Genomic DNA, 27,006 nt, shown 5'->3' on the forward strand with positions numbered 1-27,006 from the left:
AAGGGTCCGCAGGACAGCTAGTCGGAAATCTCAGCACGATGTAGCTAACGGCCGCTTGGAGCGCTGCACAATGGAGGGGAGCAGAAGAGGGGCCGAGTGAGTGGGAGAGGGGATGAGAAAGCGGCGCGGCGGCGGCGCCCAGCAGGAGGAGAGGAACCGCTTACCCACGCGCACTGGCATACTCACTGTTTTATCACCCCACTAGTGCAACTTTCACTCCACAAAACACCGCGAGCCAAGGCGCGGTAAATGAGCGCCGGGAATGCTTCAAAACTCACCACTCGTGCTTATCCATATACTAAATAAATATTTAAAGTAGGCTACAGTACTGGGTTTTGTCAGTAAATGCATTTTGGCTGTAAACAGATTACTGTACCATAAGTAAACCCAGTTATGGTAGGTATAATATTTTGAAATATAAAAACAACAGTTGAAATAAAAAAAAATTATTTCAATTATTTATAATTTACCTTTATTTACAAATTATTAAATAATTACAATAATGTATCAGTTTTATTCAACAAAACTTTTCAAAACCTATCCCTTATTGGGAGTCCCCTAGGGTGTCTTGGGCCGATCAGCTCTGGCAATACACATTTGAAATAAAAATTAGTCATGGTTTTTTCCATTTGGTTTTCCCAAAACTGGTCGTCCCAGTAGTAGTAAACCTATCCTAAACCTTCCTGCTATCTAAGCGAATTTCCATTTGCCTGATTTGATTTACAATTCATTCTAAATAGTATAAGTCTAATGATAACAAATAGCAGTTACAATTCCTTCAGTCCAGGCAATTGTTCATTGGGGTGTTTAATATGAAATATTGTTGCATGATGTTTATATTTCAAACTGAAGAAAGATTTTTAAAGAAGACAGTACATCAATGTCTTTATTTATACTTAAACATTCGTCAACTTCGATGATGCAGAAGGTTCTGTGACAACATCCAATGTGATAGACGTGTTACCTCTTACACTTTGTGGAATAGTCGAAGGCTCACTGGCGTTCACGTCATTTTCAATTCCACTGCAAAATTAATTAAACATATTTGATTTAGAATCAACTATTATAATTATTGAGAATATGATAATATCTGCAATAGTAAAACACAGTACTAGATTTTCAAACAATACAACAAGGTTTCATTTATATGACGTATAAAATAGCTCAATGTAAATAGCTAGCTATTCCATTACCATAGGCCTATTAATTGTTTAAATGTTACAAATCCCTATTTATGCAAGTTAAAAATTAACAAAAAAATAATGCTTACTTATCACAATTTTCTGGCGCCTTTCTTTATTGCCCAATTTCCAAGGCTCCATGGCAAAGAATAGCAGTTGATTACTTTGACTTTGTGAAAGGCAAATACCTGGCTGTTGTAGACTATTATTCACGGTACTTGGAAATGATAAATGTGTCCACAATGACTGTAGATGAACTAATCAAGAAGATGAAAGCCAGTTTTGCTCGACATGGGATCCCTGAAATCGTAATTTCTGATTCTGGCTCACAGTTTACAAGCTCAGAATGGAGAGCCTTTGCAGCCGATTTTGGGTTTAAAACTATTTGTTGTAGTCCCTTACACCATCAGGCAAACGGTGAAGCTGAAAGAACAGTCCAAACGCTTAAAAAGATGCTTACAAAGAACAAAGACCCCACTCTAGCATTACTGGAGTACAGGTCAACACCAGGTCCATCAGGGTACAGCCCTTCGGAATTGTTGATGGGAAGAAGACTAAGAACCCGACTACCGTCATTGACAAAAGATCTCAAGCCTAAAATGGTAGATCACAAGACATTTAGAGAATTGGACAAACTATATAGAGCAACTCAAGAAGATTACTTCAATAAACGGCATGGAGTGAGAGATGAAAAGCAATTCACTATTGGATGCAACGTGTATATTCCTGATAGGAGAGAAGATGGGAAGATAGTTAATAAAGTAACTCCAAGATCATACACAGTTAAGACAAACGAAGGCATGTTACGTCGCAACGGGGTAATGCTAAGACAACTACAACCCAAAACATCTGATGACCCTGGAACTGAGCCTAATTGTTTTTCCTCATTTGGTAGACAAATAAATCCATCAAGAAGAACATGTCTTTAAAATACCCCCGCCGCAGCAAACCTGCAGACTAAGCGAATTTCCATATGTCTGACTGGATTTACACTAAAATGTCTACTTAAATAATTTACAAATAAAAAACTTTTTTAAACAAAACGTTTTTAAACGCCCTAAAAAGTAGAAAATAATTTACAAACAATTTATAAATATGTTGAGAGAGTATAAATACTTGTACGACTTAAAACGAAAAACGTGGGGTGCATGCAATAGATAGTTTACAATTACCTTCACCTACTGAACTAATGTATTATTATCAATTAATTGCATGCACCCAACGTTTTTCGTTTTAAATCGTACAAGTATTTATACTCTCTCAACATATTTATAAATTGTTTGTAAATTATTTTCTACTTTTTAGGGCGTTTAAAAACGTTTTGTTTAAAAAAGTTTTTTATTTGTAAATTATTTTATACTTTTTAGTTTTAATGTGTGTGCATGTTAAATCTATTTCAAGCATCTATATCAGATTAAGACAGAGGCATGTGGGAAATCTAAGGTTTATTTGAGTTTTTTTGCATATAATTATGTATTAGATTGCATGTATGGCCTACTAACTATAAATATATCAATCTATTTAATCGCAATGTTTCTCAAATATAGTACAAAGATATGTTATTCATAAATATATTTGATAAAATTGGTACTTGAAATGAAAGCTATATCGTTTGCCGATTTACAAACTTCCGATTCCTATTTAAGCTTATAACTAGTCTTTTTTTCTTTTCCTTCTCTAGCCGTCGTTTTCGTTGGGTGACTGTCTCCTTGACCATAATATCATGCAATATTCACAAATAATTGATATTATTACATGTTTACAGATCGCTAATCCGAAAACTCACAATATATAATAATTTACCTAGGTATAGTTTGTTATGGAATTTCTCTGCAATGCATTCACTCGAAATATTTATCGTTTACTTTATAGAATACTAAATAAACAAAAATTGACATTATTTACAAACACCTTGATACCTGCAATCAGATTGTTTATCTTTATTTTGAAATGTTTGTTTGTAAAAAGAATCTCTTGGGAGCATAACCTGTACCTCTTAACCTCTGCTCTTCGAACTGTCAAATTTAAGTATTTACAGCTGACTTAAATTAATTAATGTGTTTACATTTTTACAAAATGTAAACATGGAAAATTTGGAAGCCAGTGGGGCGTAGCCCAAGGGAAATATGAAAATTGAATGATATAATATTGCATTGTCATGCATTTCTGAGTTATGTTTCAAATTTCAAGTCTCTAGCTTATCGGGAACATCGTTTAAAATTGATATCAAAATTTGTAGGAAAGCAAGCTAGTAAAAACAAGCCCATAGGGCGTAGCCCGAAAGGAAATATGAAAACTAAATGATATAATATTGCAATGTCATCCATTTGTGAGCTATGTTTCAAATTTCGAGTCTCTAGCTCATCGGGAAGTATCAAAATTTGCAAGAAATCGATTTAATAAAAACAAGCCCATGGGGCGAAGCCCAAGGGAAATATGAAAATTAAATTTTATAATATTGCATTGTCTTCCATTTGTGAGATATGTTTCAAGTTTCAAGTCCCTAGCTCATCGGGAAGTTAGTATAAAATCGGTTGCAAAATTTGTAGCGGACAAGAAAGTGACCTAATAAAAACGTTTTAAAATTTAACATTTATTTCCTATTTAAATAGAATAATTTTGACAGGTATTTAGGTTTGCTGCATCAGGGAGGGTAAAACTTTTTTTTGTAAAATGTTAATAGTTAGTAAGAAATAAAAACATTTTCCAAATTTGATCAAAATATGTTCATAAGCAAGCAAACTACAACAGTTTACTTATTCTCCATAAGAATAACATGGGAATTTAAAATTTACATTTTTTTGGAATTTTCTCCGTAACCATTAGGCGCATAGTAACACTTCAATATACTAAATTATTTGTTTTTTTAAGCTCTACAAAATGGTTTTAAAAGATTTTGCAAAATTTTATTTTTTTTGGGTCAAAAATGGGAAAAACCTATTTTTACCCCATAAAACCCCCCGTAAACCCCCGTTCCCATAGTCCGATCATGCTGGTTCGCGAACTCGTTCGAGTTTATCCCGCCTTACACCTTCAAGCCAAATTTTATCAAAATCGGACAAAAATTACTCAAGTTATCGTGCGGATGGACACATATATATATATATATATATATATATATATATATATATATATATCTTCTAATATATAAAATTCTCGTGTCACAGTGTTTGTCTGCAAACTCCTCCGGAACGACTTCACCGATCGTTATGAAATTTGGTGTGTAAATTCTGTAGGTATGCGAATCGGACGTAAACTATTTCCCGTTTCGAAATTCTTAAAAGGGCTCCGCCCCAGTGGCTCTGGAGTTTCCCATGTTAACCTTATGAGAAATGGAATTAATGAATCTTAACAACTGTTTCAATTAAACAAGTTGGTTCTGTTCTATGATGTTCAATAGCATTAAAGTTACAAGGATTACCAACAGGGTGCAGCACTATTATTTCTTTTACATTTATGACAACAGCTAATTTGCAACCAAAAGGTGAGTGAGCGTAGCGAACGAACTTCAACCTGGAGGCGAGTTAGCGTAGCGAACGAGCTAACCTGAAGGCAAGTGAGCGCAGCGAACGAGCTCCAACCTAAAGGTGAGTGAGCGTAGCGAACGAGCTCCAACCCAAAGGTGAGTGAGCGTAGCGAACGAACTTCAACCTGGAGGCGAGTTAGCGTAGCGAACGAGCTAACCTGAAGGCAAGTGAGCGCAGCGAACGAGCTCCAACCTAAAGGTGAGTGAGCGTAGCGAACGAGTTCCAACCCAAAAGTGAGTGAGCGTAGCGAACGAACTTCAACCAGGACGTGATTGAGCGATGCGAACGAGATCATCTTGAAAATTAAACGTAACGGTACTTTCTTTCCATCGGTCTGTCTTAGGGGAAACCTATAACTTAGGCGATACGAAGTTCGCCGGGTCAGCTAGTATATCTATATATAGATATATAAAAATTTGAACGAATGGTGTTTTTGGCCTCTGGGGACATCAAAATGAAAAAGTAAATCGGTCCCGGGTCTAGGTCTTACCATGAGACCTACGGTAATAGCTACTTCCCTATAGGGAAATTGCTAAAAAGGGAAGAGAAGATGTCATATGTTTGTTGTTCTTTAATATTTATTTAGTTATTATTAAGATCATCTGGAGATTGTTTTTGTATTGTATTTACAAATAATTCAGTTGGTAACATTTTATTCCTAAGATAAAAATTGTTAATCAATATAAAACTTCTTTATTTGACAATACAGACTGATGTTTACTGCTAACTATGGTATCCATCATCTCAAAGTAGTACTGTATTGAGTCATCTGTTGCCCAATTTCCTCCTAACAACGAGCAAGCTAACCTAATATTATGTTCTTTGGAATGTCTGGTATTTTGACATTTTTAATATTTTTAATTGTTTCATTTGTCGTTTCTGTTGGCAAATCAATGTTACTAATCGATGAATCAGAGAAGATTGACAAACTTGACTCAGAACCTAAGCTCTGTGATGAATCTTGATATTCTTTGCTGCAAACTTCGGTATTTCCCGCTTGACTGCTTTTTGATGTAGAAAAGTTAAAATTGTCAATAGTCAGGGATAACTTGTTCTCAGAAATGTATTTCTGTAGCTCCTTTTTACACATAAATTTTTCCTGCACTTAAACCTTTTTTTCTAATGACTTCTTTCCTTCCCCATCCGGGAGGTACTAAATTATTTACAGTCATGATTTGATTTAAACATACAATAGAATAGGCTACAGATAATTTATCTACATTACCCATATATACAAATAAATATTCTGGACCAGTCAACCCTTTCAATTATTTGATTAAAATAAGGGCATCAATAATAATATCCTAAACGTGACTGTAGTACAGAGATAACAATATTATGGCATTAACAATGCTGCTTAATCAGTTTGTTTGTAAACAGAAGGATGTGGGTACAAAGTTCACTGATGGAGCTTGAGTTTTCAGCGATGGGTGGGGTGGGTGGTGGGAGCTCTACATGATAACTCTACATGACAAATGAAACTCAGACAAATGAAACTCGGACAACTGATTTTTCAAATATTTTGTAATTTTTAACAAACTCGCACAGTTGAAAACTCGGACAAATGATGTGCTCCCATTAGGATCATTATGATATTCTCAAGCTTGTAGAAATTTAAGTTTTGTAAATTGATTGTTAAACCCATGTGAATGGATTAATAAATGGTTTTAATAAGGTATGATCTTTCTCAGACAGTAGTTATAATTCAGAAGGAGAATATAATTTAATCGCTTTGAAAAACTAATTAATTGATGTAATCCAAATCCCTGATGTAATGCTTAACTTTGAAGAACCACTCTAAATGTTATGTTTCCCTACACAAATTAAATTCAACAATTTGTTTTGTTTAACTAGAATTTGAGTTTCAATAAACATTTTTGTTCTAGGTCGAGTCAAAAAAATTTAAAACAACAGATTAAATTTATTCAAGAAGTAATATAATACAATAGAAGAATAAAGGAGACAAGAGAAAAAGGAAAATCCCTCAAGTATATTTTAAAATACCTAATATACATTGCAATATTTTACTATGAGGTGATTCAATGTTGAGTGAGAGATAGCCTATCACTTAACTACTAGCCACTTAACAAGATCTACAAACATGGTTTTCTGTTGAAAACAAATCTATGAGCTTCCTAATTAAATACTAGCTTATGTGATAAGAATCATAGAAATAAAAAGTGCAAGAGTAGAAATGTTAACTTGCTTCAAAAAATTGCCTCTTAAGTGTCCAATATGTGTGCAAAGTTGTTCAACTCAATCTGCAATGAAGGCTCATATATTATATCACACGGGAGAGCGTCCCTTTAAATGTTTGGCATGTGGAAAAACCTTTTTCCGAAAATACCATGTAAAAAGACATTTGGTTATACATTTTGGGAAATGTCATTTTAATAGCCCAAGATGTGAAAAATCCTTTGAATCAAAAGACGATATGAAGACACACACACAACTTCATACAGGACAGAGACCTTTCAAGTGTTCTACATGTGGAAAATCCTTTAAAACCAAAAGTGATATGAAGAAACATTCATTGATTCATACGGGAGAGAGACATTACAAGTGCTCTACATGTGGAAAATCGTTTAAAACCAAAAGCCATATGGAGAAACATTTATTGGTTCATTCAGGAGAGAGACCTTACAAGTGCTCTACATGTGGAAAATCCTTTAAATCTAAAGGCAATATGAAGACACATTTATTGGTTCATACGGAAGAGAGACCTTACACATGCTCCACATGTGGAAAATGCTATAAAACCAAAGGCGAAATGAAGATACATTTATTGGTTCATACAGGAGAGAGATCTTACAAGTGCTCTACATGTGAAAAATCCTTTACTACTAACTCCTGGTTGAAGATGCATACATTAGCTCATACAAGAGAGAGACGTTACAAGTGCTCTACATGTGGAAAATCCTTTACATCTAAAGGCGATATGATGACACATTCATTGGTTCATACAGGAGAGAGACCTCTCAAGTGCTCTACATGTGAAATATCCTTAACACACAAAAGCGCTATGAAGAGACATTTATTGATTCATACAGGAGAGAGACTTTACACGTGCTCTACATGTGGAAAATCCTATAATACCAAAGGCGCTATGATGATACATTTATTGGTTCATACGGGAGAGAGAGAGACCTTATAATTGTGTAACATAATATGTGGAGGGCCCCTAAATGACTGCAAATATTAGTGTCTTTGTTCATAGATTGTACACCTAATTTTGTTTTCAATATCTTAATAAATGATTAGCTTTCTTTGTCTATTCTAACATTTCTAACACATACTAAAGTCTATGCATACTGTTAGAATGGTTAAAAAAATTGAAATTAGGTGAATTTAAAATTTAAAAAAATAACATGGACCTTATGGGTTGTCATGATGTTGATGAAATAACAACAAAATATAAACGGAAAATCACATGTTTTATTTACAGCATAGGGTGATAATAGAGAGGTCTGTACACAACACGTAGCTTGAACAACAAATGAACACCGCAAAAAATGCAATACAGTAAATTTATTTTAAAAACCAAAAACACTTTATTTTAAATATTTTTTTACTCTTGCATTAAGGGTTCCAACTTTTTCCCTAGCATTATTTTGCAAAAATCACTTGAGTCAATGCATCATATAAATAAATGTACTACACTATACTGTAAGAATTACATGCATTTTCAACAAGAAAACTCAAACACGCATGGGTTACTGGTAACTTGTTAAAAACAAGTATTTACTTGTGGTTAATCACACCAAATTTATATGTTTTAGAGGGTATACTTCCTGGGTGAGGTTCATAAAGTCCAAATTTCACAAAGTCCAACAATTAAAATATTAAATGAAAATGAAAAAAAGTCCAAAACTGTAACATTCAAATAATTACCGTTTCACAATGCCCAAATTTCACTAATTCCAACAGTTATTTCACTAGGACCAACATTAAAATATCGAATAAACAGAGAGTTTCATACGGACTAAATTTCATTAAGTCCCAACGGTACAGTCTCGGCCAGAAGTGCCTGCAGAGGTTGCGTAGTTCGGACGTAGGCACTACACGTTCTAGTGTTGTTGAAACGTAACCAGTATACTTATAAAAATACAAGTTAAATCATATTTATAAAAATTTATATCTTGTTTATGTGTGTTACTTTCAAATTTTTTATACTGTTTCAAATCAGCCTTTCAGCGACTTGAATGAAAGAAGTATAGGGTTTTCAGCACTTTTCTAACAACGGACTACTTTAACATTTTATATCAAAGAAACTGATGTAATCATCATGACATTTTGACAGCTATTATAACATAAAGCATATTGAAACGTTTTAGAATGTTTCATCGCTAAAAAAATCTATCATGATTTTTGTAATTGCTTTTAATTTATGGACAGAACAATTAAGAAACTCAGATGAAAGCTTAAATTAAAGCTCTTATAAATATACAAACTTTGCACATTATGTGTTGACACATGGTTGATTCTGGTCTTCAATAAATAGGCTCTAACAGTGTCAGGTGCTCAAACAGTGTCTTGCAGAGCAAATGAGCAAGAGATCATTTTGAGAATTCCAGAGGTCATGGCGCAGATGCGGTGAATGTCTGGCCCAAACTCTTATGACGATGAGTCAAAAAGAATATAAGAAATATTCAATACCCGGAGAATTTTGCTAAATGCTAAATGTTTTCAACTTAGGCTATTTTTGGTTGGATTCACCATATTCTTTGGTAAGAGCCTTCAGCAAGGACTCAAAGTCATAGAGGGAAGCAACTTTCCAAAAAGTTTTATATTGTCAGCAAACCAGGAATCTTGATAACTTTTTTAATGTCACTAAAGAAAATGTAGAACCGAAAATATTTGAAATTTTGTTGGATGTTTTCTTGATAAATAGGCAAAAAACTCCATATTCACCCTATAAAAAGCCAGGTCACATGATCTAATCAAGACAGTTAGTAAAACTCAGTTAGTGTTACTGCAAAGGAATGTTTTAGCGAATTTCCCATATAGGGAATAAGCTATTACCGTAGGTCTCATGGTAAGACCTAGACCCGGGACCGATTTACTTTTTTGTTTTGAAGTTCCCAGAGGCTAAAACACCATCCTCCGTTCAAATTCATATATATATGAAATAAAAAAAAATAATTAAAAAAAGGGTACTATGGTGTATTGTTTATTGATATTAATTACAATAGCCCTACACGTGAACAATATCAAATATATACATATATACTAGCTGGCCCGACAGACGTCTCCTGTCGTAATGTGTTTTTATGTCAATTGCTCGTTCATTTTCAAGATGAGCTCGTTCGCATCGCTCAATCACGTCTTGGTTTGAAGTTCGTTTGCTACACTTACTCACCTTTAGGTTGGAGCTCGTTCGCTGCGCTCACTTGCCTTCAGGTTTAGCTCGTTCGCTACGCTAACTCGCCTCCAGGTTGAAGTTCGTTCGCTAGTAAAACTCAACCTGTTACTGTAAAGGAATGTTTTAGCGAATTTCCCATATAGGGAATAAGCTATTACCGTAGGTCTCATGGTAAGACCTAGACCCGGGACCGATTTACTTTTTTGTTTTGAGGTTCCCAGAGGCCAAAAACACCATCCTCCGTTCAAATTCATATATATATATATATATATATATATATATATATATATATATGTGTGTGTGTGTGTATGTGTCCGTTAGCGCGATAACTCGAGCAAAAGTGAAGCGATTTTGATGAAATTTGGTACAAACGTGCAAACCAACGAGTTCGCGAACCAGCATAATTGGACTATGTCATGGGATACAATTTTTATCTATAGCCTACCTCTGTGACTTCACCGAAGAATAAAAGATGCCATTAACTACTTAGTTTGCTTTTAAAGCTATTTTTACCTCGTGCACTAAGCCCATGGAATTTTGAAGGTTTCAGAATCTGAAATGGCAAAGAAATAAAATATTACGCCATACAACCCCTTGTAAAAAGCATGTTTTCGTTTGTGTACATAAATTTGTTTTGGTCGTTGAGGGTCCAGGTTCCTCAAATCCCGCCAAATCACCAATGCATTTAGATTTTTTTATAAATGATAATGCCGCAACCCCTATGTATGCTTTGTGAATTTTATCATATTTGATATGTATAACTCTTGTATACCTAGTTTCATATTAAGTAGAGCAATAACCGTTGTTTTGTTAAAATAACATGTGAACCCGTTTTTTACAATTCTCCCCGCAACCCTTCATTGAACAATAAATTATATGAATTACTTAGTTTTGTTTGTATTTTACACTCTTTTTATATCATCCACAAAAACCTATGGAATTTTGGTGATTTTCCAGGCAAAGTGCCATAAAGCTATGGTTCCACAGGATGCGAAATATCCGCCATGCGGTGCGTAATTTTTCGCAGCGAAAAATCTAGAGGGGTGGTTCTACAGACTGTGAAAATAACGTTGTGGAGATTCAGTTCTATCCAAACTAACGACGAGTATGGAAAGAAAGAGGAAAGCCCTTTTGGCTTTGATGCTATATGATGACATTGATGATGATGTTGTCGATCTTTTATACCATAGGTTCTGGCGCACACCGCTGGTAGCGCTGTGTTGTTACGGCCTACCAGTGGTGTGCGCCCGAACCTATTGTAACCATGGTAACCACAGCACGGCTGACAGTCTATATTTAATTATTTTTGTCTATGCTTAAAGCCATATTTAACCCAAACAGCAAAACAGCCCCTTGATGAACCATGGGCAGAAACACACATTACATGGTCATGTGAACATGAAGACGGTAAAACTATTAAGAATATACATTATATAGCGGACACACCTAATAGCACATAGCGTTATCTACAGCCTTAACGCTGCCTAGAGGATTCCCAAATTTCACAGAACTCAAGCTGAGCGGAAAACCTAGACTTACCATCTTATATTACAAAGCTATTATTTCAGCAATCAAATGTCTGTCTGTGGTTTATAATAAAAATGTTTTTTTAGAGGAGAATATAGTTTAATCACTTTAAAAAAAAATTAATTGATATAACCGCCGATTTAATACTTTCAAGAACCACTCTAAATCTTATGTTTCCCCTACACAAATTAAATTCAGCAATTTAGTTTTGTTTAAGTAGAATTTGAGTTTCAGTAAACTTTTTTGTTATAGGTTGAAAATACAATAGAAGAATAAGGGAAAAACAAGAGAAAAAGGAAAATCCCTCAAGTATATTGTTAAATACCTAATGTGCATTGCAAGATTTGACTATGAGGTGATTCAATGTTGAGTTCGAGAGAGGTAGCCTATCATGTAACTACTAGCCACTTAACAAGGCTCAAACAAGGCAACAAACAAGGTTTCTAGTTAAATACAAACAAAACCCTCTGATTTGTTGGGTTTCTAAATAGTTACTAGCTTATGTGACAAGTTTCAAAGGGATAAAATTGCAAAAGTAACAATGTTAACTTGCTCTAAAGATGTTCTTCTCAAGTGTCCAATATGTAAGCAAACTAGATCAACTCTATCCGTGATGAAGCTACATATATTATATCACACAGGAGAGCGTCCCTTTAAATGTTTGACATGTGGAAAAGCCTTTTTCCAACAACACCATGTAAAAAGACATGTGTTGATACATCTTGGGGAGTGTCATTATGAGTGCACTAAATGTGAAAAATCGTTTTCATCCAAATGCGATATGAAGACACATACATTAGTTCATACAGGAGCGAGACCTTACAAATGCTCCACATGTGGAAAGTCCTTTACTACTAACTCCTGTTTGAAGAGGCATACATTAGTTCATACAGGAGAGAGACCTTACAAGTGCACTTCATGTGGGAAATCTTTTAAAACCAAAAGCGATATGAAGACACATTCATTGATTCACACGGGAGAGAGACATTACAAGTGCTCTACATGTGAAAAATCCTTTAAAACCAAAGGCGATATGAAGAAACATTTATTGGTTCATACAGGAGAGAGACATTACAAGTGCTCTACATGTGGAAAATCCTTTAAAACCAAAAGCGAAATGGAGAGACATTCATTGGTTCATACAGGAGAGAGACCTTACAAGTGCTCTACATGTAGTAAATCCTTTAAAACCAAAAGCGATATGAAGACACATTCATTGATTCACACGGGAGAGAGACATTACAAGTGCTCTACATGTGAAAAATCCTTTAAAACCAAAAGCGATATGAAGAAACATTTATTGGTTCATACAGGAGAGAGACATTACAAGTGCTCTACATGTGGAAAATCCTTTAAAACCAAAAGCGATATGGAGAGACATTCATTGGTTCATACAGGAGAGAGACCTTACAAGTGCACTTCATGTGAAAAATCCTTTACATCTATAGGCGATATGAAAACACATACATTGGTTCATACAGGAGAGAGACCTTACAAGTGCTCTACATGTCAAATATCCTTTACACAAAAAAGCGCTATGAAGAGACATTCATTGGTTCATACAGGAGAGAGACCTCATAAGTGCTCTACATGTGAAAAATCCTTTACGCACAAAAGCGATATGAAGACACATTTATTGGTTCATACAGGAAAGAGACCTCACAAGTGCTCTACATGTAAAATTTCCTTTACACACAAAAGCGCTATGAAGAGACATTTATTGGTTCATACAGGAGAGAGACCTTACACGTGCTCTACATGTGGAAAATCCTATAAAACCAAAAGCGCTATGAAGATACATTTATTGGTTCATACGGGAGAGAGACCTTATAATTGTGTAACATAATATGTGGATGGCCCCTTAATGACTGAAAATATTAGTGTCTTTTTTCATAGATTGTACGCCTAATTTTGTTTTCTATATCTTAATAAATTATTAGCTTTCTTCGTCTATTCTAACACATACTAAAATCTATGCATAGGCCTACTGTTAGAAAGGTTTAAAAAATTAAAATTAGGTGAATTTAAAATTTTAAAAAATAACATGGACCTTATGGGTTTCATGATGTTGATGAAATAACAAAAAAATATAAACGGAAAATCACATGTTTTATTTACAGCATAGGGTGAAAATAGAGAGGTCTGTACTCATAACACGTAGCTTGAACAACAAATGAATACTGCAAAAAGTGCAATACAGTAAATTTATTAAAAAAAAACCAAAAACACTTTTTTTATATTTTTTTACTCTTGCATTAAGGGTTCCAACTTTTCCCTAGCATTATTTTGCAAAAATCACTTGAGTCATGCATCATATAAATAAATGTATTACACTATACTGTATGTATTACATGCAAATTTACAAATTTATATGTTTTAGAGGGTGTGGTTCATAAATTCCAAGTTACACAAAGTCCAACGGTTAAAATATTTAATGAAAATTTAAAAAGTCCAAAACTGTAACTTTCAAATAACTACCGTTTCACAATGTCCAAATTTCACTAAGTCCAACGGTTATTTCACAAAGTTCAACCTTAAAATATCAAATAAACAGAGCGTTTCAATAATTCCAACACTATAACATTCAAATAATCACTGTTTCACAAAGTCCAAATTTCACGAAGTCCAACGGTTATTTCACTAGGACGAACGTTAAAATATCAAATAAACAGAGGAGTTTCATAAGGACTAAATATCATTAAGTCCAACGGTACAGTCTCGGCCAGAAGTGGCTGCAGAGGTTGCGTAGTTCGGTTGTAGGCACTACACGTTCTAGTGTTGTTGAAACGTAACCAGTATACTTATAAAAATACAAGTTAAATCATATTTATAAAAATTTATATCTTGTTTATGCGTGTTCAAATTTTTTATGCTGTTTCAAATCAGCCTTTCAGCGACTTGAATGAAAGAAGTATAGGGTTTTCGGCACTTTTCTAACAACGGACTACTTTAACATATTATATCAAAGAAACTGATGTAATCATCATGACATTTTGACAGCTATTATAACGTAAAGCATATTGATACGTTTTAGAATGTTTCATCGCTAAAAAAATATATCATGATTTTTTTAATGGCTTTTAATTCATGGACGGAACAATTAAGAAACTCATATGAATGCTGGAATTAAAGCTCTTATAAATATACAAACTTTGCACATTATATGTTGACACATGGTTGATACACTCAGGTAACTGGTCTTCAGAAATACAGAAATGTTCTTTTTTATTCTTAGCCTTAGTTTATATTTTGTAATTGTGATTATATTTTGTATTGAAAAGTATGTATTCTTTCTGTATACATTATGTGGAAATAATCGTATATTCATTTTTTCATTCATTCATTCATTCAATAAATAGGCTCAAACAGTGTCAGGTGCTCAAACAGTGTCTTGCAGAGCAGCTGAGCAAGGGATCATTTTGAGAATTCCAGAGGTCCGTGAAGTTGGCGTACCCATATTAGCGTATCCACTTTTGATCATACCAATCGTTAGTTCATCGTTAGTTCTCGATAGTTCCCGAATTTTTTCGTTAGTTCTCAAAAAATGAAAAAGTTATGAGGCATACAAAGTGGGTACGCTAACTTCACAATTGTACAATTTCCAGCGGGAACAGTTTTTTTACTATAAATGCCTATATCTATACACCAATCGTTTGTTCTTCGTTAGTTCTCGATAGTTCTCCAATATTTACGTTAGTTCTCAAAAAATAAAAAAGCTACGAGGCATACAAAGTGGGTACGCTAACTTCACAACTATACAATTTCCAGCGGGCACCGTTTTCTTACTATAAATGCTTATATCTATACACCAATCGTTAGTTCTTCGTTAGTTCTTCGTTAGTTCTCGATAGTTCTCCAATATTTACGTTAGTTCTCAAAAAACCAAAAAGTTACGAGGCATACAAAGTGGGTACGCTAACTTCACAATTATACAATTTCCAGCGGGCACCGTTTTCTGACTATAAATGCCTATATCTATATACCAATCGTTAGTTCTTCGTTAGTTCTCGATAGTTCTCCAATATTTACGTTAGTTCTCAAAAAATAAAAAAGCTACGAGGCATACAAAGTGGGTACGCCAACTTCACAATTATAGAATTTCCAGCGGGCACAGTTTTCTAAATAAAAATGCTTATATTTATATACCAATTGTTAGTTCTTCGTTAGTTCTCGATAGTTCTCCAATATTTACGTTAGTTCTCAAAAAATAAAAAAGCTACGAGGCATACAAAGTGGGTACGCTAACTTCACAACTATACAATTTCCAGCGGGCACCGTTTTATGACTATATATGCTTATATCTATTTACCAATCGGTAGTTCTTCGTTAGTTCTCGATAGTTCTCCAATATTTGCGTTAGTTCTCAAAAAATGAATAAGTTACGAAGCATAAAAAGTGGTACGCCAACTTCACAATTATAGAATTTCCAGCTGGCACAGTTTTCTAAATAAAATACTTATATTTATATACCAATCGTTAGTTCTTCGTTACTTCTCGATAGTTCTCAAATATTTACGTTAGTTGTAAAAAAAAAAATTACGAGGCATACAAAGTGGGTTTGCTAACTTCACGATTACATAATTTCCATCGGGCACCGATTTCTGACTATAAATGATTATATCTACATACCAATCGTTAGTTCTTTGTTAGTTCTCGATAGTTCTCCAATATTTACGTTAGTTCTAAAAAAAAATAAAAAAGTTACGAGGCATACAAAGTGAGTACGCTGACTTCAAAATTATAAAATTTCCAGCGGGCACCGTTTTCCGACTAAAAACGCTTATATCTATATACCAATTTTTAGTTCCATGCACTGTAATTTGATTCATCTTCACACAATGAAAATCAAAGTAACACTGACATTAGAATAACTATCACATTATGATTCTCTCGAAGAGAAAGGATTGCTTATCAGTTCCAGGATAGCGCTTATCTGTGATATCCCCAATAGTAGTTGCAGGTGTCACTCGGTTAGATTATTTTTTAGGAGTGATAATTTTGATTACGGTATCAAAATGATTAACAGTTAAATATGTTCAGTTAATTAGAACATCCAAAAAAGACAACGCTTCCAAAAATTGGTTTTAGATAAGCAATGAAATCATATTTATACCTACTTAGTTGTGTGAATAAGTGCATTTTATAAAAAGTCCATCATGGAAACAAAATAAACTATCCATCAAAATGAAAACCAGAGTCTGCTAAGTAAAATGGTATAAAGTAATTTATAAGCAGTGATTATTTGAATTGGACTAAGCAGATAAAATATGTAGGATCAAAGAACTTCTGTTTGGTTAATTGAACTAATCGTTTGTATTGTTTATATTTGATTGTGTTCGGTATTAGTATTATAAAATTACATCATTAAACGTAACACGTAACGAGTGACAGTTGCACGGATCGAGACTGGAAGGTCATACGGACTTGAACAAACTGGAGACTGGAGTGGTGGATGGAATAAATGTGTACAACACATTACTAGCATGGCGTATTGGGTATGGCGGGGTCGAGACAATATTTACTTAGTTGTATACAGTAGAACCTCTTTAATCCGAACCCCCGTAATCCGAACGTCCACTAATCCGAACCCCTCATTGCTGTACTCTATACACAGTACAGCAGTTCTTTATTGTATACTGTATTTAATTTACAGTACTTTTTATTCACCATGTTTACTACTGTATTAAATAAACACTGTATTTTAATTTATAAAACATTTTTTTCACTTTTCCCAAAATAATTTAGATCAATTTTAGCCATGTTTTAGCTATTGTTATGTAAAAACAACAATATGTTCTGTAATCCGAACTATTCACTAGTCCGAACTACCCCTGGTCCCAATTAGTTCGGATTAAAGAGGTTCTACTGTAGTAGTATACTGTAAGCATTTTTCGTTGAATGAAGGTGCGTGCTGGAAATCAGAAGTATTAAATAAGTTTATCTATTCATTACTGGCTATACGTCTATTTATTTAATTTTTTTAGAACTAACAAAAAAATCGGTGAGCCATCAAGATCTTACGATTAATATTAGGATACAGGCACTTTTAGTCAGACAAGGGTGCACGCTAGGAATGATTTGGGTGTGAGGTTGGCATAACCACGTTTAAGACCTTATTGCCTTTTTATTTTTTAAGAACTAGTAATAATATTGGGGAACTAACAAGTAATAACGAAGAACTAAAAATTGGAAAATAGATATAAGCGTTTTGAGTCAGAAAACGGTGCCCGCTGGAAATTTTATAATTTTAAAGTCAGCGTACTCACTTTGTACGCCTCGTAACTTTTTTATTTTTTTTTAGAACTAACGTAAATATTACAGAACTATCGAGAACTAACGAAGAACTAACGATTGGTATATAGATATAAGCATTTATAGTCAGAAAACTGTGCCCGCTGGAAATTGTATGGTTGTAAAGTTAGCGTACCCACTTTGTATGCCTCGTAACTTTTTTATTTTTTGAGAACTAACGTAAATATTGGGGAACTATCGAGAACTAACGAAGAACTAACGATTGGTATATAGATATAGGCATTTATAGTCAGAAAACGGTGCCCGCTGGAAATCGTATAGTTGTGAAGTTAACGTACCCACTTTGTATCCCTCTTAACTTTTTTATTTTTTGAGAACTAACGTAAATATTGGAGAACTATCGAGAACTAACGAAGAACTAACGATTGGTATATAGATATAGGTATTTATAGTAAAAAAACTGTGCCCGCTGGAAATTCTATAATTGTGAAGTTGGCGTACCCACTTTGTTTGCCTCTTATCTTTTTTATTTTTTGAGAACTAACGTAAATATTGGAGAACTATCGAGAACTAACGAAGAACTAACGATTGGTATATAGATATAGGCATTTATAGTAAAAAAACTGTGCCCGTTGGAAATTCTATAATTGTGAAGTTGGCGTACCCACTTTTTATGCTTCGTAACTTTTTTATTTTTTGAGAACTAACGTAAATATTGGAGAACTATCGAGAACTAACGAAGAACTAACGATTGGTGTATAGATATAAGCATTTATAGTCAGAAAACGGTGACCGCTGGAAATTGTATAGTTGTGAAGTTAGCGTACCCACTTTGTATGCCTCGTAGCTTTTTTATTTTTTGAGAACTAACGTAAATATTGGAGAACTATCGAGAACTAACGAAGAACTAACGATTGGTATATAGATATAGGCATTTATAGTAAAAAAACTGTTCCCGCTGGAAATTGTACAATTGTGAAGTTAGCGTACCCACTTTGTATGCCTCATAACTTTTTTGTTTTTTGAGAACTAACGAAAAAATTTTGGAACTATCGAGGACTAACGAAGAACTAACGATTGGTATATAGATGTAAACATTTCTCCTCAGAATACGGCGCGTGCTAGAACCCGGAAGTGTGAAGTTAGCGTACCCACTTATAATCGGCTATAACTTTTTTATTTTTTGAGAACTAACGAAAAAATTCGGGAACTATCGAGAACTAACGATGAACTAACGATTGGTATGATCAAAAGTGGATACGCTAATATGGGTACGCCAACTTCACGGACCTGAATTCCAGAGGTATTGGCACAGATGCGGTGAATGTCTGGCCCAAACTCTTATGACGATGAGTCAATAAGAATATAAGAAATATTCAATATCCGGAGAATTTTGCTAAATGCTAAAGGTTTTCAACTTTTTTTTTTGTAAGATTCACCATATTCTTTGGTAAGAGCCTTCAGCAAGGATTCAAAGTCATAGAGGGAAGCAACTTTCCAAAAAAGTTTTATATTGTCAGCAAACTTAAGAAAAGGAATCTTGATAACTTTTTTATTAATGTCATTAAAGAAAATGTAGAACCGAAAATATTTGAAATTTTGTTGGATGTTTTCTTGATAAATAGGAAAAAAGCTCCATATTCGCCCTATAAAAGCCTGGTCACATGATCTAATCAAGACAGTTAGTAAAACCATAAAACTCAACCTGTTAAAGGAATGTTTATTGTATTAACAATGATTAAACCAAATTAATAGAGTTATCAAGATCCCTTGTCAACTCCTCCTTATACATAGCCGCATAATGACTTTGGTAAATGGTACATTTACATATGAATGTGTATTGGCAAATTTCTCTATAACCCTTATTCAAACAAATAGTTTTTTTCTACAATATATTTATAAGTTTCCAACACGTATTGTAGCATGAAGGTATGTGTAATTGGAGGTTTTCAGAGTTAACAAATACAAAAACACTCAGATTTGCACCACAACTCTCTATGAAAGCCTTTTTTGATGATATGGCCAGGATGTTTACACTTTTCTTTTCATGCTGGGTTAAAATATCATGGGATACAATTTTTACCTATAGCCTACCTCTGTGACTCTTCATCATGGAATAACAGATGCCATAACCAACTTAGTTTGCTTTTAAAGCTATTTTTACCACGTGCACTAAGCCCATGGAATTTTGAAGGTTTCAGAATCTGAAATGGCAAAGAAATCAAATATTACGCCATACAACACCTTGTAAAAAGCATGTTTTTGTTTATGTTTGTAGTCTGGCCAGAATTACTTGTTACACTCATCATAATATTATGGATACATACGTGATCACTCTCTTACTATATAATCATATTAAAAGTGGATTTTCATTAAAAGTAGTCACTTTCAATTTCATTGGGTACTTTTTTTACCGATACCTATGTAATCCTTTATTGAGGGATAAAATATGCGATATTTTTGTCTATGGCGATATACAGTGCTACTTTGTTTATGTTCTTTAGCTCTTTTCAAACAGATTCACTAACCCATGTAATTTTCAGGTTTTTAGAATATAAAATTTTAAAATTTTATACTTTACCCAATGATGACTTTACCCTCATGTGTAAGCCCATTCTCATGATCTATGATGATTTGTGAAGTTTATTATATTATAAATAAATAAAATAAATACTTTATTGTCTTGACAATATAAATTGTATCGACAGTACAATTAGGTATGCTATTAAATAAAACTCTTTAAATGTTGATGCATTTTTCATTGAAGTCTTCAATAGAGTAGATTGGATTTTCAGTAAGGATTTGTTTTAATTTTCTTTTGTATTCTTTTAATTTTAGATTTTGAATATCAGTTGGTAGTTTGAAATAATTTTCTTCTGTTGTAATAAACATGTTTTTCATAAAACCTTGTTTGGTGGAAAGTAGAAGAAAATGTTTGTATTTTTCTCACATCATAATTCTTCTCACATAATTCACCATTTTTCCAGAATTCCTCACAATTGTTCTTTAAAAATAGTAATGTTTCATAAATATAAATTGAGTAAAAAGTCATAAATTGGTAATTTTTAAATATTTTTTTACAGGATTGGCGTGGTTTTAATTTGAAAATAATTCTTATTTATGCAGACTTTTGCAATTTAAATATTTGTTTATGTGTTAACTCCCTTATATCCAATCATTTTGGAGTATCATTCAGTAGTTGATTAAAATTTTTTTTGGTCGCTGAGGGTCCGGGTTCCTCAAATCCCGCCAAATCACCAATGCATTTAGATTTTTTTATAAATGATAATGCCGCAACCCCTATGTATGCTTTGTGAATTTCATCATATTTGATATGTATAACTCTTGTATACCTAGTTTCATATTAAGTAGAGCAATAACCGTTGTTTTGTTAAAATAACATGTGAACCCGGTTTTTACAATTCTCCCCGTAACCCTTCATTGAACAATAAATTATATGAATTACTTAGTAGTATGTATTTTACACTCGTTTTATATCATCCACAAAAACCTATGGAATTTTGGTGATTTTCCAGGCAAAGTGCCATAAAGCTATGGTTCCACAGGATGCCGAATATCCGCCATGCGGTGCGTAATTTTTCGCAGCGGAAAATTACACAGCGAAAAATCTAGAGGGGTGGTTCTACAGACTGCGAAAATAACGTTGCGGAGATTCAGTTCTGTCCAAACTAGCGACGAGTATGGATAGAAAGAGGAAAGCCCTTTTGGCTTTGATGCTATATGATGACATTGGTGATGATGTTGTCGATCTTTTATCTTTGTTAGTGTCAAGTCACAGTGATCGAAGTGACATATTTAAGAATCGAAACAGTGAAGGGGCCTATTTTTGCTATTTATTTAACACAACTTAAGGGGTTTCAATCACGAGATCCCATTTAACACTTGATACCCAAACATCTCAGGATAATTGTTCGTCAGGTCTACCATTTTCGACAGTTTATGTTAAATGTATTAGTATGATAATTTATTTTAACAGTTAGTTTGATGAAAATCGTTGTTGCGATTATAGGTGCTACTTTATAATCGTTGATCTATAGGGTGTCCCGGAACTCTCTACCAATATTTTAGGGCATTGTTCCAGGGTACTTAACATACCTAAATATCATATTTAAATTGTCCGGAAGTCCTTAGTTACTCACACAGCCGCCATTTTGTTTTTTTAAGTTATTAATTTTTTATAAGGAATGGTTAAACATACGAAATTGAAACTTTGCACAAACATTTATGACAACTAGACAAAGCTACCAAAAGAAGATTGAACAAGTATTAACTGAGATATGGTAGTTTTAGTGATACGTGACCGCTAATCAAAAATCTTAAATTTGATTATTTCTCGGATATGATATTTATTTCAACGCTGTGGAGCAGCATGGGTAGACAAATTCAGTGGTTACAAAATATTATTTTGAAACACTATTCAGTGATGATAAAAAAAATGTTTGTTCTGGTACCTCTTCAGGTATCTGCACTTCAAATTAAAGGTCTTATTTAGAACAATACAATGCCACAAACCCGACCTCAAACGGACAACGGAGTCAAAAATGACGGCATTGCGAATGTTGATAAAATAGCAACAATAAGTGAGGTAGGTTTTTAAACATTTAAAGAGATAGCATGAATGAGGTGCTCCGTTATCTTATCGGTTTAAAGGTCCCTTATCGCCGAACGCCATTCATTCGGGAAATAGTCCTTGAGTATTTAAATTTATCTCTACCATGGAATGTCATTGATTTAATTTAGACTTAGAAAAATCTTAACTTTAGAACAAAACGTGCTATTAGAGTCGGGTTTTCGCCGTTGTGTTTCGCTAAGTAAAATCTTCTAACTAAAATGTATTTTTGTATCATAAAATAATTTTGAATATTTTAAAACATACAAAAAATACTTTATTCGGTTTATTCATTTAGTTTTATTTTTAAGTATCTTAAAAAATTAATTGCCTTTATTTTGGAGTGTTTTCAAACCATTTCATTCACCGTTTTTATTCCAAGATCCACTAAGATTGTTGTTGTAAATACATATTACAAGGTCAAAACTCATTTGGGTGGGAAAGGTCAAACATGTCTCACAGATTACCAAGACCGTTTATTGATTTTCAAGCTGTGCAACCTAGTTTAACAGAAATCTGCAGTCTAAAATCATGTGTTAATTAATGTTGCTTAATGTATCAAAATCACATGTTTAAAATACTTTTGTTTACAGTTGATTGTTTTTGTTTAGAGTTTATTAAAATAGGATTTATGATTGTGTTTAATTCTGATGATAGTTTTTTCTTACATACTAGCTGGCCCGACAGACGTCCTGTCCTAATGTGGTTTTATGTCAAATGCTCGTTCATTTTCAAGATGAGCTAGTTTGCATCACTCAATCTTTGTCCTGGTTTAAGTTTGTTCGCTACGCTCACTCACCTTTCGGTGGTATTCCTTGCTCGCTGGTTGGAGCTCGTTCGCTGCGCTCACTCGCCTTCAGGTTTTGGTTGTTATTGTATCCCACAGTTTATGAAAACATTTTCCTCCAATGCTAATGTAAAGGACATTAGAAAAAAAAATAAATCAAATTACTCAATAAAGGTTGGATGGAATATAAATTTCCTTACATAAAATCCTTCCCTTGGCACTAAGGAACACAGCAAAAAATGAATCATTCAATTCGGTGCACTCGTTCTCGAGTTTACATTTAGACAATTAATAGTGCTGCACCCTGTTGGTACATTTTGTAACCTTTTAATACTATTGATCATCACAGAATCAAAATGTTTAGTTGGAACAGCTGTTAAGATTCTTGAATTCCATTTAAATATGAGTACTCATAAGGTTAACATGGGAAACTCCAGAGCCACTGGGGCGGAGCCCTTTTGACGAATCTGCACCAAACTTCACACAAGCCATCCTTAAATAATGATTAATAATGCCTGAGAGTTTCATTACAATCTGTCGAGTGGTTTCAGAGTCCATAACGTTCAAATATATACAGTATTACTCTTTTTACAGCATAAGACATAATGAAACTGCACGGTGACAATATGTGATGGCTCTTCTCCGCTGGCGGAATCCGCACTACTACTGCTCTCAGACCAGTATGATTTCTCCGCAATGCGGAACCGAAAATTCGGGATGCGGAATCGCAAGTCAGTGGAACCGCACACATGGGAACTCCATTAAACCAGTGTCGTTTTAATTCCGCAGCGGAAAAAATCACACCGCACGGCGGAGATTCCGCATCCTGTGGAAACATAGCTTAAAGCCATATTTAACCCAAACAGCGAAACAATCCCTTGATGAACCATGATCAGAAACACACATTACATGGTCATGTGAACATGAAGACGGTAAAACTATTAAGAATATACATTATATAGCGGACACACCTAATAGCATATAGCGTTATCTACAGCCTTAACGCTGCCTAGAGGATTCCCAAATTTCACAGAACTCAAGCTGAGCGGAAAACCTAGACTTACCATCTTATATTACAAAGTTATTATTTCAGCAATCAAATGTCTGTCTATGGTTTGTAATAAAAATGTTTTTTTTAGAGGAGAATATAGTTTAACCACTTAAAAAAAAATTAATTGATATAACCGCCGATTTAATACTTTCAAGAACCACTCTAAATCTTATGTTTCCCCTACACAAATTAAATTCAGCAATTTAGTTTTGTTTAAGTAGAATTTGAGTTTAAGTAAACTTTTTTGTTATAGGTTGAAAATACAATAGAAGAATAAGGGAAAAACAAGAGAAAAAGGAAAATCCCTCAAGTATATTGTTAAATACCTAATGTGCATTGCAAGATTTGACTATGAGGTGATTCAATGTTGAGTTCGAGAGAGGTAGCCTATCATGTAACTACTAGCCACTTAAGAAGGCCATCAAACAAGGTTTCTAGTTAAATACGAACAAATCCCTCTGATTTGTTGAGTTTCTAAATAGTTACTAGCTTATGTGACAAGTTTCAAAGGGATAAAATTGCAAAAGGAACAATGTTAACTTGCCCTAAAGATGTTCTTCTCAAGTGTCCAATATGTAAGCAAACTAGATCAACTCTATCCGTGATGAAGCTACATATATTATATCACACAGGAGAGCGTCCCTTTAAATGTTTGACATGTGAAAAAGCCTTTTTCCAACAACACCATGTAAAAAGACACGTGTTGATACATCTTGGGGAGTGTCATTATAAGTGCACTACATGTGAAAAATCGTATTCATCCAAATGCGATATGAAGATACATACATTAGTTCATACAGGAGAGAGACCTTACAAGTGCTCTACATGTGAAAAATCGTTTCAAACCAAAGGCGCTATGAAAAGACATATTACAAAAGTTCATACAGGAGAGAGACCTTACAAATGCTCTACATGTGGAAAGTCCTTTTCTACTAACTCCTTTTTGAAGAGGCATACATTAGTTCATACAGGAGAGAGACCTTACAAGTGCTCTACATGTGAAAAATCCTTTCAAACCAAAGGCGCTATGAAAAGGCATATTACAAAAGTTCATACAGGAGAGAGACCTTACAAATGCTCTACATGTGGAAAGTCCTTTTCTAGTAACTCCTTTTTGAAGACACATACATTAGTTCATACAGGAGAGAGACCTTACAAGTGCAGTTCATGTGGGAAATCATTTAAAACCAAAGGTGAAATGAAAAGACATTCATTGGTTCATACAGAAGAGAGGCCGTATAATTGCAATTCATGTGAACAATCCTTTGCGTCTAAAACTGCCATGAAGAGACATACATTGATTCATACAGGAGAGAGACCTTACAAGTGCTCTACATGTGAAAAATCCTTCATAAGAAAATACTGTATGCAAAAACATATTGCAATGGTTCATGCAGAAGAGAAACCCTATAAGTGCAATACTTGTGAACTATCTTTTGCATCCAAAGACAATATGAAGAGACATTCATTGCTGCATACAGAAGAGTTTAAGTGCAATACATGTGAAAAATCTTTTGCATCCAAAGACAATATGAAGAGACATACATTGCTTCATACGGGAGAGAGACCTTACAAGTGCACTTCATGCGGGAAATCATTCAAAACCAAAGGTGAAATGAAAAGTCATTCATTGGTTCATACAGAAGAGAGACCTTACAAGTGCAGTTCATGTGGGAAATCATTCAAAACCAAACGTGAAATGAAAAGACATTCATTGGTTCATACAGAAGAGAGGCCGTATAATTGCAATTCATGTGAACAATCCTTTGCGTCTAAAACTGCCATGAAGAGACATACATTGATTCATACAGGAGAGAGACCTTACAAGTGCTCTACATGTGAAAAATCCTTCACAAGAAAATGCTATATGAAAAAACATATTGCAATGGTTCATACAGAAGAGAAACCCTATTAGTGCAATACTTGTGAACTATCTTTTGCATCCAAAGACAATATGAAGAGACATTCATTGCTGCATACAGAAGAGGGATCCTATAAGTGCAAAACATTTGAAAAATCTTCTGCATCCAAAGACAATATGATGAGACTTACGTTGGTTCATACAGGAGATATACCTTATAAGAGCTCTACATGTGAAAAATCCTTTATAACCAGAAGCGAAATGAAGAAACATCCATTGGTTCATACTATGAGTATGATTGCAATTCATATGAACAATCCTTTGCGTCTAAAACTGCCATGAAGAGACATACATTGGTGCATACAGGAGAGAGACCTTACAAGTGCTCTACATGTGAAAAATCCTTCACAAGAAAATACTATATGCAAAAACATATTGCAATGGTTCATGCAGAAGAGAAACCCTATAACCCCTATACCCTAAACCCTATATACTTGTGAACTATCTTTTGCATCCAAAGACAATATTAAGAGACATACATTGCTGCATACAGAAGAGGGATCCTATGAGTGCAAAACATTTGAAAAATCTGCATCCAAAGACAATATTATGAGACATACCTTGGTTCTTACAGGAGCGACACCAAGTGTATTAAATGTGGATGCATCAAAAGACAATATGAAGACACCAACATAACGGCGAAAGACCTTACAAGTGTCTATGTAAAAATCCTTTAAATCCAAAAAGCGAATAAAGCTAATCAAAGGTATATTCTTAAACCTACCCTTAATTCTAATTAAACAGTTTTTTTGTCTTTGGGTTTAAAAT

The 27,006-nt window shown here is 34.0% G+C and overlaps 3 protein-coding genes across 9 annotated transcripts in view; all 3 read left to right on the plus strand.

Annotated features, from left to right (window-relative positions):
• LOC128989947 (sialic acid synthase-like) overlaps positions 1 to 27,006 on the plus strand; it is a 123,326-nt gene that overhangs the window by 60,979 nt on the left and 35,341 nt on the right. For 2 of the 7 annotated variants that reach the window (XM_054412158.1, XM_054412165.1), the window contains one exon: positions 6,595 to 7,980. The exons of 3 other annotated variants lie outside the window; for them this stretch is intronic. In XM_054412158.1, the coding sequence (XP_054268133.1) occupies positions 6,903 to 7,862 (960 nt within the window). In that variant the 5' untranslated portion in view covers positions 6,595 to 6,902 and the 3' untranslated portion in view covers positions 7,863 to 7,980. Of the gene's footprint in view, positions 1 to 6,594; positions 7,981 to 11,849; positions 13,538 to 24,591; positions 24,700 to 27,006 lie in introns of those variants that run through there. 2 more of the 7 variants (XM_054412116.1, XM_054412133.1) reach the window with 2 other exon arrangements.
• On the plus strand, positions 1,424 to 2,110 carry LOC129002553 (uncharacterized protein K02A2.6-like). Its single transcript, XM_054430439.1, has one exon. The coding sequence runs from the start codon at positions 1,424 to 1,426 to the stop codon at positions 2,108 to 2,110; it is 687 nt and encodes a 228-aa protein (XP_054286414.1).
• LOC128989940 (zinc finger protein 888-like) lies at positions 24,693 to 26,929 on the plus strand. Its single transcript, XM_054412104.1, has one exon. It carries the CDS (start codon positions 24,850 to 24,852, stop codon positions 26,230 to 26,232), a length of 1,383 nt encoding a protein of 460 aa, XP_054268079.1. The 5' UTR covers positions 24,693 to 24,849; the 3' UTR covers positions 26,233 to 26,929.

The sequence above is a fragment of the Macrosteles quadrilineatus genome, unplaced genomic scaffold (assembly GCF_028750875.1).
Source record: "Macrosteles quadrilineatus isolate MER2022 unplaced genomic scaffold, UCM_ALF_1.0 Scaffold_1__1_contigs__length_201487025, whole genome shotgun sequence".
In the NCBI taxonomy this organism is placed as follows: domain Eukaryota; kingdom Metazoa; phylum Arthropoda; class Insecta; order Hemiptera; family Cicadellidae; genus Macrosteles; species Macrosteles quadrilineatus.